The sequence below is a fragment of the Bos grunniens genome, chromosome X, assembly GCF_055505025.1.
Source record: "Bos grunniens cultivar Pamir isolate PY7600 chromosome X, Bosgru_T2T1.0, whole genome shotgun sequence".
Taxonomy (NCBI): Eukaryota; Metazoa; Chordata; class Mammalia; order Artiodactyla; family Bovidae; genus Bos; species Bos grunniens.
Window position 1 is genome coordinate 13428091 of NC_141194.1, and position 16249 is coordinate 13444339.

At 41.7% G+C, this 16249-nt stretch overlaps 1 protein-coding gene and 1 pseudogene across 21 annotated transcripts in view; one reads left to right on the forward strand and one right to left on the reverse strand.

Moving 5' to 3' along the window:
• Positions 1–16249, forward strand: part of NHS (NHS actin remodeling regulator) — a 502026-nt gene that overhangs the window by 470832 nt on the left and 14945 nt on the right. For 20 of the 21 annotated variants that reach the window (XM_086386804.1, XM_086386800.1, XM_086386806.1 and 17 more), the window contains one exon: positions 14624–14686. In XM_086386804.1, coding sequence (XP_086242930.1) covers positions 14624–14686 — 63 coding nt within the window. Of the gene's footprint in view, positions 1–1726; positions 13405–14623; positions 14687–16249 lie in introns of those variants that run through there. The other variant, XM_086386809.1, reaches the window with a different exon arrangement.
• Positions 1589–2174, reverse strand: LOC147339814 (calcineurin B homologous protein 1 pseudogene; annotated as a pseudogene).

A 16249-nucleotide genomic window follows, 5' to 3' on the forward strand; every position in this document is an offset into this window, starting at 1 on the left:
AGACAACTATTTTGCCTTTTTGTATTTCTTTTTCTTGGGGATGGTCTTGATCACTGCTTCCTGTACAATGTGATGAATCTCTGTCCATACTTCTTCAGGCAATTTGTCTATCATATCTAAACCCTTGAATCTATTTGTCACTTCCACCATATAATTGTAAGGGATTTGATTTAAGTCATACCTGAATGGTCTCATGGTTTTCCCTAGTTTCTTTAAGTCTGAATTTGGTGATAAGGAGAAAATCCACCACAGGCAGATATATGAACGAATAGATTTAGGTGTTAGGATGGCAATAGCCTTTTGGGGTGAGGTCTAAACTAAGCTGACTTTGGCAAAGAAGCTGCTCTGACTCCTGGCTCGCTGAAAGGTCTACAGTGCTACCTCGGCTTGTGCCACCACTGCCAGACTCCTTGATTCTAAGCAGTTACCAGTGGAGGCAGGAAGCCAGCATAACCGGACAGCTAATGTAACAATATGGTCAGTGCTCTGGACCTCTACTGGGAGCCGACTATGGCTTCTGACATAATTATTTGCCAAGTGCAAAAACCTTGAGGATACTAAGGACAATCTTGAAATCCCTTGGACAGGATGAATTAGGCCTCTCCATAACTCTTTCCACTGGAAACATGCAGTGAAAAACATTCCAGGGTGTGCAGTACCAACTTGTATAAAGCATGCTGCAGAGGTGGGGACACAAGAGGCTCTCTTGTTTGGAGAGTCCGAGGCAGACTGTCAGGGCGGCTCCTCTGCTTGTGACAGTGCCCCAAACCTGAGCAGACCAGCAGGCATGTGGCTATTTTCTGAAGAAACAACACTGTACTAACGGGTACCCACAGAGTAGCCACCCTTCATGTGCAGAATCAGAGGCCAGAGGTCAAGCACCCATGACAAGCCATCTGGAAGACTTGGCTCGACACCTCTCAAGAAGAATGTCTCCCTCCAGCAGCCCTTTGATGACAGAGCAGAGTGCAAGGGACAAACAGATGGTCACATTCTTCTGAGACAAGTGTTGGTTCCCAGAATGCTCCTGGGAAGACAACGTCCCAGAGCCTCATTTATGAGCAAAGGTAAATAAAAGCTGCCATGCCACAGAAGCATCCTGTCAAGTTAGACATATATTTAAGAGAGGAGATTTGGAGGCATGACAAAGGGCATGCAGACTGAAAGATCAAGGCAATGGATGACTGGGTGACAGAGAAACAGGAAGCAAAGGCCACGTGGAAAAGGCCAAAGTTGCGTGCTGAGGAGGGACAGTGGGGTAGCTACGGTCTGTATCAGTAACAGAGATCGCCTGGCTGCTTCTTGGCTTGAGTCGCTCTCTCAGTTTCTCAGACTGGATGGATGTGTAGCATTCAGCAGCATAACTGGGGGACGGTGGTGATATTTATAAAGGGGGAACTGGTGAATGGATACTGAACAGAAATGAACTGGGTGTGCTGTTCTGGAATGCACCGTGTACACCAAAGGGAGGTTGCCGTAGTATCTTGGATAGATAATAGGGGAGAGGGAGGGCTGGGAGACAGGAGGACTCTCACGTCCAGTTCTTAGATACTAGAGAGCAGGGAACAGTCTGGTCTTGGCCTTTTAGTCAAGAAATTGGATGCTCACTTTCTCCTTGCCAGTTCACCTTCTCCAAAGCCTCAACAAATTCTTCAAAAGATATGGCACCATCCCTCTCTAGATCAGCCTCCTGAATGGTCCTGTCTGTGATGCCACCCAGTTGCTCATCCGAGACATTCACTCCAGCCATCATGCAAAGAACCTGGAATAGCTCATTGTGGAAGATTTTGTCATTTTTATCCAAATCATATAGTCGAAAAGCAAAGTACAGTTTGTTGCTTCGGCTGTTAAGTGGTTCTGGTCCATTCTTATCTTTGCACTTTGCACTATCTTCAGTGGGTCAGAAGTGAACCAAAGATTTTATGAAGCCATGGAAGCCTGCCTGATCTTTTCCATCTGGAAAGAAGCCGCTGATGAGCCAGTCCCCAAGTGGCTTGATGACAAGTCCTGGAATCCACTGGAAATCTTCCCAGCTGAGGGTCCCATTCTCACTTTTGTCCAGGCTGGTGAACTGGCTGTAGAGGTAGATGATTTGATTGTGGGAGAAGCAGGTCTCTGTCTTGATCCTCCTCAAGCTCTTCCTTCCACAGTGACATGGAAGCCTGAGACCCCATTCGCACATGACAGCTCCTCAGGGAGCCCCCACACCTTTAGAAACAGTGTAGACTAAAGACAAAAGGAATTGTACACAAATATTATACTTGAGTTGGTAAATTTTTTCTTTACAAGAGAACGAGTTAGAAATTCTGAAACTACTTTTTGTGTATACTAGGATTGAACAAACACTTTGTGGATGATTAGTCACCTTTGGAGAAAGGAGTTCCAAATAAGGAAAGAGGGACATCAAGAATCAATCCCTTGGTGTTAGGTTAGAATCTAAAGTACCACTATAAATTCATACATGTATTTTCACACACATACACACACACACATATGCAGGTAGTTAGGCACAAAATATGTGCACATATGCATTTATGAGTATTCAAACGTACTTCCTAGCTCTGTCATCTGAGAGTGCCTTACAAGCAATGACACTCTGGTAACATTTAAGCATATCTAGTGCCTAGAACTTGCTTCTAAACACCACTCTGTAATAAAAAGAAACCAGGACTCCTTTCCAGGACTGGGCTGGGGAAAATAGAATACAAGCTTGGAATACCTTGAGAGGCCAGAAAGCAAGAAAGTACTAAAATAATAATAATGCCATGTGAAAAGGGCATAGGAACCAACTTGAAGGAGCTCCCAATGGCCAAATCTGGGACAGTAAAATAATGATAGTAATAGATTATAAGACACAGCATAAAAGAAATATCCAGGAGTCTATACTGACATAAGTAAACTGGGATAAGTAAATAAATACATTGGGGTGAGTAGCTATTCCTTACAGAAGAATTCTAACTAATAAATATAGAAATAGTGATGGAAGGTGTTTTAAATCACCGTTTAGCCAAATGTGACAGCAAAATTTTTTACAGGCAGTATGTATGGATGTAAGAGTTGGACTATAAATAAAGCTGAGTGCTGAAGAATAGGTGCTTTTGAACTGTGGTGTTGGAGAAGACTCTTGAGAGTCCCTTGGACTGCAAGGAAATCCAACCAGTCCATCCTAAAGGAGATCAGTCCTGGGTGTTCATTGGAAGGACTGATGTTGAGGCTGAAACTCCAATACTTTGGCCACCTCATGTGAAGAGCTGACTCATTGGAAAAGACCCTGATGCTGGGAGGGATTGAGGGCAGGAGGAGAAGGGGAGGACAGAGGATGAGATGGTTGGATGGCATCATCAACTCGATGGACGTGGGTTTGGGTGGACTCTGGGAGTTGGTGATGGACGGGGAGGCCTGGTGTACTGCAGTTCATAGGGTCGCAAAGAGTCAGACACAACTGAGCGACTGAACTGAACTGAATCACTGGGTGCTAAAATAGTTGGGTTATTGTGCTGAGAAACAGGATACTTGCATAGTTTCAAAGTTTCTCCCCACAAGATACTTGTTGATTATAAAGAGAAAATAGTAACTTGAGCTGCAAATATTGGGCAGACACAGTCTTAACCCAGGGATCAAAGTTAACATCAGCAGTAAAAAGGCATGCCTCTGCATGAATCCCCTGACAGGAAGCACTGAGATAACACTTCCGTGGGGTTCTTGCCAAAAATTAGTAACTTCAGTCTAATCACAAGACAGTGTCCAACTTGGAGGACATTCTAGAAAATAACTGGCCAGTACTCTTCACAAATATTAAGGTCACGGAAGGCAAAGACTGAGGGACTATAACAAACTGAAGGAGACTAAGGAGATTTGACAACTAAACCCAATGCGAGATCCTGGATTGAATCCTGGACCAGAGAAATGACATTATTGGGAAAATTGATAGAATCCAAACAAGGTTACTGTATCAGTTAATAGTATTTATCAATGTTAATTTCCTGGTTTCAATAAGTATACTATGGTTATGTGAGATGTTAACATTAGGAAAACCTAGATAAGGATTACATGTACTCTATTTCTTGGTGACTTCCCTGTTAAGTTTAAAATTATTTCAAAATATAAAGTTAAAAATAAATGTATACTCTTAGCCATAGATATTTCACAGTTGAGACCTACACCCCAATGCCTATGACACATATATGGCTTCAGGAAAAGGTAAGTTCAACCAGGAAATGCTTAGTACACAGTTTATTTACTTTAAATAGCAAAATTTAGATGGCCACAAAAATCTCTCAGATGATGAGAAGTTGCCATGGTATATGACACTTTGGCCCCTAATGTACCATCATGGCATAGATTCCCATTTCAGAGTGTGGAGTCAGTTTGTCAGAGCAGTTCAGTCTGATCCCTTGCTGAATGCTTATCTGTTCTCATCAGTCAAGACCCCTGGTCCAGGCTCAGATCTGCACACACTTGGAATGTTCACATATTCTTCCTCTATACAAACTTAACGCAGGCATTCCCAAGAAGGTTACAACACTCTTTCCCACATAGTCCCTGCCGCCCCAGCTGATCAAAGTCAGCATTTGAGCTGAACAGTCTATTGCTGCATTTGGCCTGCAGTCAAGTCTCCAGGACTCTTGGAGTCTAAGTTCCTGCTTAGATTCTGCTGTCTAGATAGACAGGCATGGAAGTCACTCTTCTGCAAATGTGGGAAGAGGCTCCAGCAGTCTCACCAAGCGTCCCTCTTCAAGCCTCCCCAGCAATGCAGGGCATGATGTCAAATGGTCTCTGTGGTATGGGATGGAGATGCTTGCTATGAGATGGCAGAGGTTTATCAGGTTCCAGAGAAACAATGAAACCTAAATCCTTATCATCAGGGTTGACAGTTAACTTATTCCAATCATGTTCACAGTAATATTCTTTGTCAGACTTGATACAATGAACCAGGAAAGAACATCAGAGATTCTTTGTCATTTCATAGCCTGATAGTAGTTTCCTTACTTACCACACTGTGGCATCCAGGGATATTAAAAATAAGAATCTGTCAAATCCTACTTTTCTTCTTACTAAGGGGGTGCATTTGAAAGACAGGGGCATTCCAACAGGCTTATTCAGAAGTAAACGGAGGACATCATTCAAATTCTGGCCCACGCCCCTTTGGTCGTAGTCCAAAGCTATAAATGATAACCATATTTATTCTTCCTTTTTTTATCAAGAAGAAAAAAATCAGCCTTATCAGAAGGCAGCTTCTGAGAAAAACTCATCTAGCTCACAGAAGAATTAGAAGGCTGAGAATGGAGTTTTGAGCCATAAGAGATTAAAGACCAGAGTTAGCAGGAGGGTTGTTTTCAATACTATTTACCTGCCCTGGTGATAAAGAGGTACATGCTGCTTCACCCTCTCCCCCATCCCCAACTCTGTCTTCTCTTATCCAGTCTCTCCCTTCCTTCCCTTTCTTCATGCATTCACATTGGGGATTTCAGTATTCTACTGGTTTGTAAGAGTTGGGACTAAGAAATGCTACCACGCCTTTCCTTTTCTATAAAAGAATTACACATACCACAGTGTCCTAGACAAGTCTTGTTTTGCTTTTACAAAATATCTTCATAGTTTTGCAAGCTTTCTCAGAAGTATTCTGTTGTTTTATGACCTGTCTCAATAAGGTACTGTCCGTAGAAGTCAAGTCTGTCTTGCTTCAGCTTAGGTATTTCCCTTTATCTCATCTAGTTTGCTCCTTTAAACCAGTTAACAAAAATTTCTAACTTTGGTATGAGAACCTTTGACATACAAATTCTTTCCTAAACCTAAGCCTTCTATTCCTCCATTCTGCCTAAAGAAATAATTTCAAATCCTTAATCCAGCTACTCTCCAGCCTCTGTACAATCTGGTCCTAACCTACCTTTCCAGATGGATTTCCCACAGATCCTTCATGCAGACCAAACTCCATGTGCTTCTCTAGAAAATATCCTGCACTCTCAAAGCAATATTGCCACTTGGAATGCCCTCTCCCCTACTGTAGCCTCTTATTTATTCCTTCACTTTGAAGTAAGTACTAGGAGGATACAAAAATGAATGAAACATAATCTCTGCCATCGAAAGTGCATGACTACTAGAGGAAATTATATGGTATTGAATGTCAGGTGTTAATACCTAACTGGTGTAGGGTGTTAGAATGGAGTAAATTGTTAGGATTAAACTTCACAGTAAAGGAGCATTTGAGAAGACCTTGAAGGATGGGGTGCAATTTTGAAAAGGATTACAGGCTGAGGAAACCACAAGGGCGAGCACACGGAGGCAGGAGAAAATGGAGTGCGTATACATGTATTTTGAAAGTTTGGTTTGGCTGCAGTGGTTCAACAGACCAGATCCTGAAGGATCTTGTGTGTCAGACTAAAAAGTTTGAATGTATTCCATAGGCAAGGGAAATTATTGAAAGGCTCTGGGCATAGAAATAACATGATCACAAATAGCAGTGCTTTATGAAGATACGAGGCTAGGTATGTACAGGATTAATTTCCTCCATTTCTAGAGCTTCGTTCATAGTATCCCAGGGAGAGAAAAGCCTGGCTTGAGTTTCAAATCTAAGACTGGAGGAGTGGTGATGCCTCTCACACTCTCCTCTTCACTCACCTGTTTAGTCTTCACAGCAGGTAGACAGATTTGGGAAACTGGCTGTAAGTAGTTTGTGACTTTGTAGCTGCTATTCCAATACGGTATTTTTCTTGGAGCATGTTCGCACAGCACCTGGCATGTGGAGTGACCCCAGCAAATACTTTTTTCCTCTATACCCATTTTCAAGGGCCATTAGAAGCAGTTAGCTTTTGACATTATGTTGGCTCCCCTGCTCTCCGCCACAAACTGCGGAAAGCATTAAAATCTTGACATCCCATGGAACATCACACTTGTTCATATTTTCCTCCTTTGACTGAGGAACTGGAAGTAGCAAGTACTTCAGAGGCTTCAGACATCAGCAAGCCAGGAGCCAATGCTAGGTACCTTATCAGTCAAGGTCCAGTCAGGAAAACAGAAAGCGCAGAGTTATTTTAAAAGAGAGAAGGTATTATAAGACTGGCATGGCAAATGGGAAACTGAGGTGACACAGAGACAGTAACTGCAGAAAGCGGCTGACACTCTGAGGGCAAAAGCTAAGAGGGAGCAGCTGGCACAGAAATGTTTGCAGAGTCCTGGCAGTACCAGTGCAGTGTGTGGAAGGATAGGCTTGGAACTGACAGACACAGCTTAAGAGCCAGCACGATAGCTAAGGACAGCATTAGCCAATGAGTCTGGTTTATATTAAATATTGTGAGTAACAAAGAAAATTCCCTGTTGCAGACTTTAGTTTCTTTCTTTGTAAAACATTACCCTGGCTGTGGAACAGCCAATAAAATTACTTGTTTGTACACATCATTACAGAACATTCTCAGGTTGACATTCTCTTGCATGCCTGAGACATTTCATTGTTCAAAGTATAAGCAGACAATAAGATATTAATACTACTCGCAATAAAAAGGAACAAATTGCTGATAATACAATAACTTGGCTGGATCTCAAAGGCATAATGGGTGAGTGAAAGAAGCCAGTCTCAAAAGGTATGACCCATTTATATGACACTTTCAGAAAGACAAAACCATAGTAATGGATGACAGATGAGTGGTTGCCAGGGGTAGGAGTGGGGGGACTTTGCTGGGATGATGGAAATGTTCTGAATCCTAAGTGTGCTAGGATTACAGCAGTCCATGCATGTGATAACATTCATAGAGCTGGAATTTGAAAAGAGCCAATTTAAAAAAAGGAGGAACTTCCCTGGTGGTCCGGTGGTTAAGATACCCTGCTTCCACTGCAGGGCAGGCCTGGGTTCGATCCCTGCCCAAGCAACTAGATTCTGCATGCCACCTGATGTGGCCAGACAGTTTTTTTTTAAAAAGAAAAAAAGAGGGGGAGGGGTAAAGAAGCAACATGCTTAGCTTGTGTGCGAGAAGGTTGGCTTTTTTTTTATTTTGCTGTGGTAAAGTCAAATAGCACCCTACCCAGCTTTTGCCTGAGTCACAAGGGGCACGTGTCCCTCAGCAGGAGACCAGATGCGCAAAAGCTCTTCAGTCAGTGGGGCTGAGGCAACTGAAGCCCCGGCTCAGCCTCAACCTTGGAGCCCCCAGCCAAGGGCCGGGCACAGAGGGTGAGGGTGGAACCGCCTCACACTTGAGGGCTGTGCTGAGTCTCATGCTGCCAGCTCCTATGGTCTGGGGAAGTTATTTGTGCTATTTGCAGCACTTCAAAGCCTGGCCTGCTTCTCCCCCACTCATATCTTTATTTGGTGCAAGCGACCTTTGAGGATTGATGCTAAGTGGCCCTGGGCAGTGACCCCACCAATTGGCAAAGCTAGCCACCAGGGAGGAAGAAGGTCCTCACTGGCAGTAACCTCACAGTGACTGTGGTCTGGTGAGCCTTGTTTTGTGCTCTTCTGGACAGGCCAGAGCACTTCCTGTGAATAAATAACAGAGCAGCGCTGGGAACTGTGCCCCGCCTCCCCCAGTCTCCCCGTAGCCTTCTTTTCCATCCATGAGAATACTTTCCACATATGCTTCAAAATATAATTTTAATGTGCTCTGTACATTTAAATTACTTCATTAATATGATTCCATTAAACAAAGGATTGTTGAACTTTAAAATACACGTCATTTTGCATTCCATCACACTGAGAATTTTTGTTCAGTTCTAGCTGAGATCATGGAGAAGGCAATGGCACCCCACTCCAGTACTCTTGCCTGGAAAATCCCACAGATGGAGGAGCCTGGTAGGCTGTAGTCCATGGGGTCGCTAAAAGTCGGACACGACTGAGCGACTTCCCTTTCACTTTTCACTTTCATGCATTGGAGCAGGAAATGGCAACCCACTCCAGTGTTCTTGCCTGGAGAATCCCAGGGACAGGGGAGCCTGGTGGGCTGCCGTCTATGGGGTTGCACAGAGTCGGACACAACTGAAGCTACTTAGCAGCAGCAGCAGCAGCTGAGATCAAAAGGAGAGCGATTCTCTGTGGTTCCACAGGGTCTTTCAGGAGGCCTCTCTGAGGGTGAAAAATGCACCACTGCCATTGCCACTGCCGTTCAAGCTCTGCTCACTAGGAGCGGATCTCATACACAAACTGTCTATCAATCTATCAATGGTATGTGATTCAAAAGTGAATGAGCAGGTACTCTTTTGTATCTGGCTTCTTTCACTCCACATGCTTTTTTGGAGGTCAATATTATGTGTATCAATAGCATGCTCTTGTTTATTACTGTATAGTATTCCATGGTATGAATATAGTACTCCACAACTTGTTTATCCATACTGCTGTTGGTAGTTATTTCTAGTTAGGGGTTTTGGGGGGCTTTTATGAAAAAACGTATTATACATATCTCTGTGAAAGGCTTTTTGTGGACACTCATATTTCACACTTCCATATACTTAAAGAGAGAATTAAAAGGTAGATACAGTCTGCAAATAAACGCTGGAGAGGGTGTGGAAAAAAGGGAACCCTCCTACAATGTTGGTGGGAATGTAACTTGCTGCAGCCCACTATAGAGGACAGTATGGAGGTTCCTTAAAAAACTAAAAACAGAGCTACCATATGATCTAGCAATCCCACTTCTGGGCATATATCTGAAGAAAACTCTAATTCCAAAAGATACATGTACCCCAGTGTTTATAGCAGCACTATTCACAATAGCCAAGACATGGAATCAACCTAAATGTCCATCAACAGATGAATGGAGAAAGATGTGGTATGCACACACATGTACACACACAATATGGAACGATGGAATAGTACTCAGCCATTACAAAAGTGAGATGCTGTCATCTGCAGTAACATGGATGGACCCAGAGATTATTACACTAGGTTTACACTAAGTAAATAAGTCAGACAGAGAAAGACAAATGCTATATGATATCATTTATATGTGGAATCTAAAAAATAATACAGATAAACTTATTTACAAAGCAGAAACAAAATTCACAGACATAGAAAACAAACTTATGATTACCAAAGGGGAAATCAGAGGGAGGGATAAATTAGGAGTATGGGATTAACAGATACACAGCCTTATATATAAAATAGATTTAAAAAAAAAACAAGGATTTACTGTACAGCACAGAAAACTATATTCAGTATCTTGTAATAACCTATGATATAAAATAATATGAAAAGGAATGTATTTGTGTATAACTGGATCACTTTGCTATACATCTGAAACTAACAGTATTGTAAATCTACTACAATGTTTTAAAAGTAAAAAAAAAAAATTTTAAAGGTGGACACTTGTTTAAGTTCATGTGTTTAAGTTCAGACACTACTAGTCTCTGAAGTGGCTACACCACTTTCAATTCTCCCCAGCAATTTTTGAGAGTTTGAGTTGCTTTACATCTTTGCCAACACTTGGTATTATTAATCTTTTACATTTTAGCCCCTAGTATATCACTGTGGTTTTCACTTGAATCTTCCTGATGAGAAATGATACTGAGTGCCTTTGCATTTGCATATTGGCCTTTTGTAAAGTGCTTCTCAGGAGAATTGAGGAAGTGGTGGTGTCAATATCAGGGAACAGAAATAAACGTATGACTGGGAAAAGCAGACATAACAAGGATAAGGCCATTTTTCCCAGTGTGAATATTTGTACATGTGCTTTAAATAGACATTAGTGTATAGAGTGGTTAAAAGAAGAACTCAATAGGCATCTATTCCTAAATATCTTCCTCTTAGCCTACAAACCACTGTCCAGAATTCTGCTTGAGAGATTTCTTTCTTTGGGTTTATCACCAGGAGTTCTCAGCATGGAGATGTGAGCTCGTCTGTGGGCTTCTCTCCAGCTTCACAACTGACCAAGAGAGTGATGTGAAGGCTTTGGGTATGTGAGGTGCTGCATTCAGGCCCGCTGGGGAAGTATGAAGGCCTTGCTTTGCCTGGTAGAGTGTGATTATGAGGGAGAGACCAGGAAAGGGACAGGGAGAGCCTGCGATGAGCCCTAGACTTTGACTTACCTCATCCTTTTGTTTTCCCCATGGTTGTACACTTTGGTAAAGGTTGGAGTTGAGAAGAGAGGAAAGAGAGCAACACAGTATGAGTTTAACATGATGTTATTAAACATTCTGGGAAGATAGGAGGCCAGTGTCAGCCAGCAGGAGACTTTGGGACAGTCTCAAGGGAATAACAATGCTGTGTAATTGTAGCAGCGAGAGTCATATGTGAAGAAGGTATGCCAGACACCTTTAAGCCTTTCAGAAAGATCACAGCACTTCCTATTTGTGTACAACACATACACACACTCCAGTGAAGAAAAATCTGAGGCAGACAAGTTCCCCTCTATCTCGCAGACAGGCCATACTCTGTGCAGAAATGCAGACTCAGTCTAAGGACAACAAGCCCCAGGGCAGGATGTGAATAAGATTTCAGATCACCTTACCTCACTAGGAGCCCAGAGTGGCTTGCAGTGGACAGTTTTGCTGTATTCAAATGTGCCGCAGCATTGATTCTCTAGTAAACATTTCTCGTGTTTAAGACAGCATGATAGTAATAAATCAGCTCTGAAAGTTGACTGCTATAAATGCCATGTGGTATCGGTTAGATCACAAACCAAAGCCAATTTTTCAAAACATTTCCTGCTGGAATACCCACAGCATTTTAACAGATGTCTTCTGGAAAGTTTTGAAGCAAAACAAGCCCCCATCAGCATATAAAATAAAACTGAAAAGAAAGTAAACTGTGGGTAGATTGTTTTTTTCTTTTGGCAGTAACAGAAAGATAGGAGAAAGTCTTGAGATCTTTGGAGAAATACTTGTTCATAGCCATGAAAGTGTAGAAATGAACTTTTTCTCACACACACCCCACAAGAGAAATTGGGGTTTTGGAAAATATTCTTTCATTATTCACGAAAAATATTTCTTTGACAGCTGTTGAGTATGATGTCTGTTATTTCTTATTCTGAACACTGGTTACAACTCCAGCTCTTATTGAAGCAATTCCACAGGAACCCAGGGAAAGGGTCTGAGGCTGTAACTGATGGGGCCAGCAGGGACAGAAATGCAGCAAAAGCCTCAGAGAAGCATCTTTTGTCAGGGACAAGATGACTGGTGGTGGCTGATTCTAAAATGGTGCAACACGGAGTCTGAGGCCTCTCAAACTTAGTGGGAAAGCCACAGTGGAAGCCTGCAAAAGGAAGGGGAAACACTGTATGAACTACTGTATTTGCCATAGAAAAACCTAATCAGAAATAATCCAAGTGATTTTAATTCCTTTGACCAAATACCCAAGAAAGAGGAAGGTCTAAAATATTATGCTAAGGCAATTACGAAGTCATGGCGAGAATATAACCACAGCCCATGTGAATATTATGAACTAAAATACTCTACATAGACAGACCATCATCCGCAGGGCCTTGCATGCTTGTGTCTAGGTGGTGAACCAAAGAACACAATCCTTACACACACAAGCTCAAGAGTACCTAGTTTCAGCCCTCGCAAGCTGGAGGCTGGAGCTACTATCAAAGGAATAGATTGTACACCTGAAAACTAATACAATATTGTAAATACTGCAGTTTAAAAAAAGAGTGGAGAGGCTGATTAGCTGAGAAGGAATCTTCTGTGGAGTATAACCCATGGAAACCTCGATTGGTGGCCAGAACTGAACAGTCAGAGCTCTCTCTGGACGTTCCATCCTTAGTCATTCCCAGGTGTCACCTCATGCTTGTTTAATGGGATGGGGGCGTTTCTCAAACAGCTGAGAAATAAAAATCACTCCTCATCCTTCATTCCCGGAAAAAAAATATTCAACAGGAAAACTAAGGAGATTTAAGACAAACTACCAAAATTACTCTATTATTATTAATCACTAATATATTTTCTGCCCTGCTGCTTCCTGCTGTGTAATTTTTTGAAATCCTTTCATGAGCACTTTTGGTTTGGTTTCTTGCAAACAGGTTCGATTTCCATGTAGGTTTTGCATTCAGGTTCCTTTTTTCCTGCTTCCATGAGTTCTCTGTTTTGCACACTCCAGTGTCTTACTTGAGACCTGCATGTCACTACCTATGATTGATTCTTATGATAGAGGCCAGTTAGTCTCTGTCCACATACACCACATCTTCAAAACAGTTGCTTTCAATGAGGGAGCCATGGACTCCACAAAACTATGTCCTTAAATAAGATCTAGAGCAAAGTTAACTGGGCAGGAGGAGATGGCTTTTGCTTTGCTTAGAAGTTAATGAGCAACCCTGTCAGTTAAAATTTACAAACTTAGAATAGAATTAGACCTGGAATGTTCCTCCCCTCCGAAACACGTCTGCCACAGGCTCAAGAACTAGAACTGCGTACACCAATGCTAAGCCTCTGATGAAACCAAGAGTTGTTTGTGGTTTTCTCTATTTTTCGCCTATTTGCCTTAAGATGGTAAGTACCCTTGGAGTCTGTGGTGTCTGTTTCCTTCTGAGATATTGAACATGACCCTGACTTTATTTGGGTTTCCCATCACTGTTAAGACACAAAGAGCTGGTATCATTCAAATACACAAATAATTTGTTGAGCTCTTACAAATGAGGAGGCATTTTGCTGGCATCATGGATAACTGAAAGGAAAGTTAAATATGGCGCCTGACCTCTAGGAATTAGTAACCTTAATAGATGAAAAGACACATCCAGAGATAATTCATGTTACATTAAAGCAATATTGTATGCCAAATGCTGCACTAGAGGGCTAATTGAATCCAAAGCTAACATGGTTCAGAGTTTAAAAGAGTTTCACTGTCCTTCTCAGTAGATCTTGAAAAGGGGATTCTGGTTACTAGATTGTTCTAACAGGATTGCCTATGTGATTTGTGGGGTCCAGTGCAAAATGAAAATACAAGGGCTCATTACTCAAAAACTTAGAATTTCAAGATAGCAATAGCATTAAACCAAGAATGGAGTCCTTCTGAGTGTGGGGTCCTATATGACTGCACAGGTCACATGCCTGTGAAACTGGCCTTGTCTTCAAATACAGTCTATGAATATGAGGAAGAGGCAAATTTTGAGGAGTCCAGTGGAGGAAATTATACACAAGACATTTTCTTCCAAACAGTTCACAGGAAAATAAACTCACTCTAAGAAAATAACTTGGTCTTTCCCAAATTAGCAAGTGGGACTGGGATCTAAAAGGTATCAAATTACAGTGTACAAAGATAATTTCACAGCTACTTCATAGCTACAAAGTGAGGATAATAATAATAGGTAATAGTATCCGATAGCTAACATGTAGAACTTATTAAGTGCCATGATTCTTCTAAGCCTATTACATATATTTACTCATTTAACTCTCAAAATGGCCCTAAAAGGCGGATACTGTTCTTTTCCTACCTTAAGGATGAGAAAACTGACCTTAGTGCTCCTGGTCACACAGCAAATAAGAGGTAGAATCAGGATTCGAACTCAGTCTAGCTCCAGAATTTGTGCTCTTAACCACACCATGCTGCTTCTTATAAAACAATGATGCATTCAGAAAGAAGGAAGGAAGGAAAGAAGTTATCCTGGTATATTCATTCATTCATATCATAGATTTGGCTTAACCGGACTGTGTGTTGTGTGCATATTTTTAATTTTCTCTCTTTTTTTTTTTTTGCATTTCATGTTCATAGTTTAACAGCACCCGTTCGCCCTCCCCCACTGAATGTTGCCACATGACCCCATGGAGTAGAAAGGTACTGGTTTTGAGAACATTCCGTCACAGCCTATCCCATTCTCTCTATACACTGTCATTTTCTTCTCTCTTTCTTTATGGAAAACTCTGTTATTTCTAACTAACCAACAGGTATTCCTTTAAATCAGTTTAAAGAGTAGTATTTCCCTAACTTGAATTAAATAAAATATAAAGCAGACAGTAATGTCATTGGCTGTTCTATGCCTCTCCCTCCCCCAGTTGCATGAAGGCTCTGTTCAAAGCCTCACCTAATGACATTCCTGGACTTTGTAGTTCAGAGAAAGGAAATTTCAGCTTGCCCTATATTTATCAGAACTGTAAAGGTTCAGCTTCTCAAATCAAAAGAGAACAGGACAAAAGGATTCTCTGGCAGCCAATTGTCCCTGTCACCGTTAAATACAAAGTGCTTTTGGCTGCTGGTCAGAAACTGTAGTCAGGTCACTATTCCTTCTTTGTTTCCCAGTCCATTGTTATTCAAGGAAGGAATCGCCTACATAATGTGGCCTCTGGTGTGTGTGTGTGGCGGGGGTGTCTCTCCAGCTCCTGCTCTCTCCCCCTCTCTGTCTCTCTTTCTGCACGCACCAAACTTTTTTTTTTCCTTTTTGGAAGTTACCTAGGAAACAAAGTCTTTTGTGCTCCAACTTTATTTGAGCTATTCGCTTCGCTGGGAATCTGCACAAAAGCTGAAGAGAGAAAGAAGGTTGCAATGTTTTGCTAACAAACGTTCATGGCGAACACATTTTTCTCAAGGGGGTAATCATATCCTGTTGGGTGTGTTGGGGGGCTTTGCAGATACCTCTGACAAGGTAAGCAAATGCTGGGGGTTAATTTAAAATAAGTGGCTCTGGAATCTTCTCTTTAAGGGGACTTGAGGACAGTTCACTTGACAATATGTGCAATCCTCTGAGTCAACAGGGTGTGATGCTTCCAAATGTGAGGATGAGAATTTATTGAATGATCCTGATTTTTAGCACAGAGTATTATTAAAACATAACTGGAATAAGAGGGGAAAATGCTTATTTTATACAGCCACCTTCCTGCCAATTGTGGAAAGAAAGAAAACTAGGTTCAGTGGTGAAAACAGTCTTTTAATAATCTGGTTTAGAAGCCCAACCCCTGAAATCTAACTTGGGATGAAGCCTTTTTAAAAATCTGGGCTAGGAGCCCAACCCTGAAATAAAAGTTAGACAATATTAGTATCAATCAAAGGTTTGGATGGAGAATTTTCAAACATCACATGGAAGTCAAGGCCTTTAAATACACAGCTGGAAGAAAAGCTTCACATACAAAGGTGAAGGAAAATAAGACTGTTTTACTCTTCCGAATCTGAAGAGGAAACCCACTTGAGTCTTTCCCTCCAATAACAGGATTTGTATTTTCCACTATCAATGGTGGGAGGAAGTTCTTCACTTTTGTTTTTCCATGTGTATAGTGTTGGAAAACTGCATTTTTAAATATCATTCACAAATGCTATCGTCCTGCAGTAAAATTAACTCCTCGTATTTGAATCTGGCCTCTCAGATTAGGTCAGCTCATCCTTCTGGTGATGTGTTCTGGAATGTCT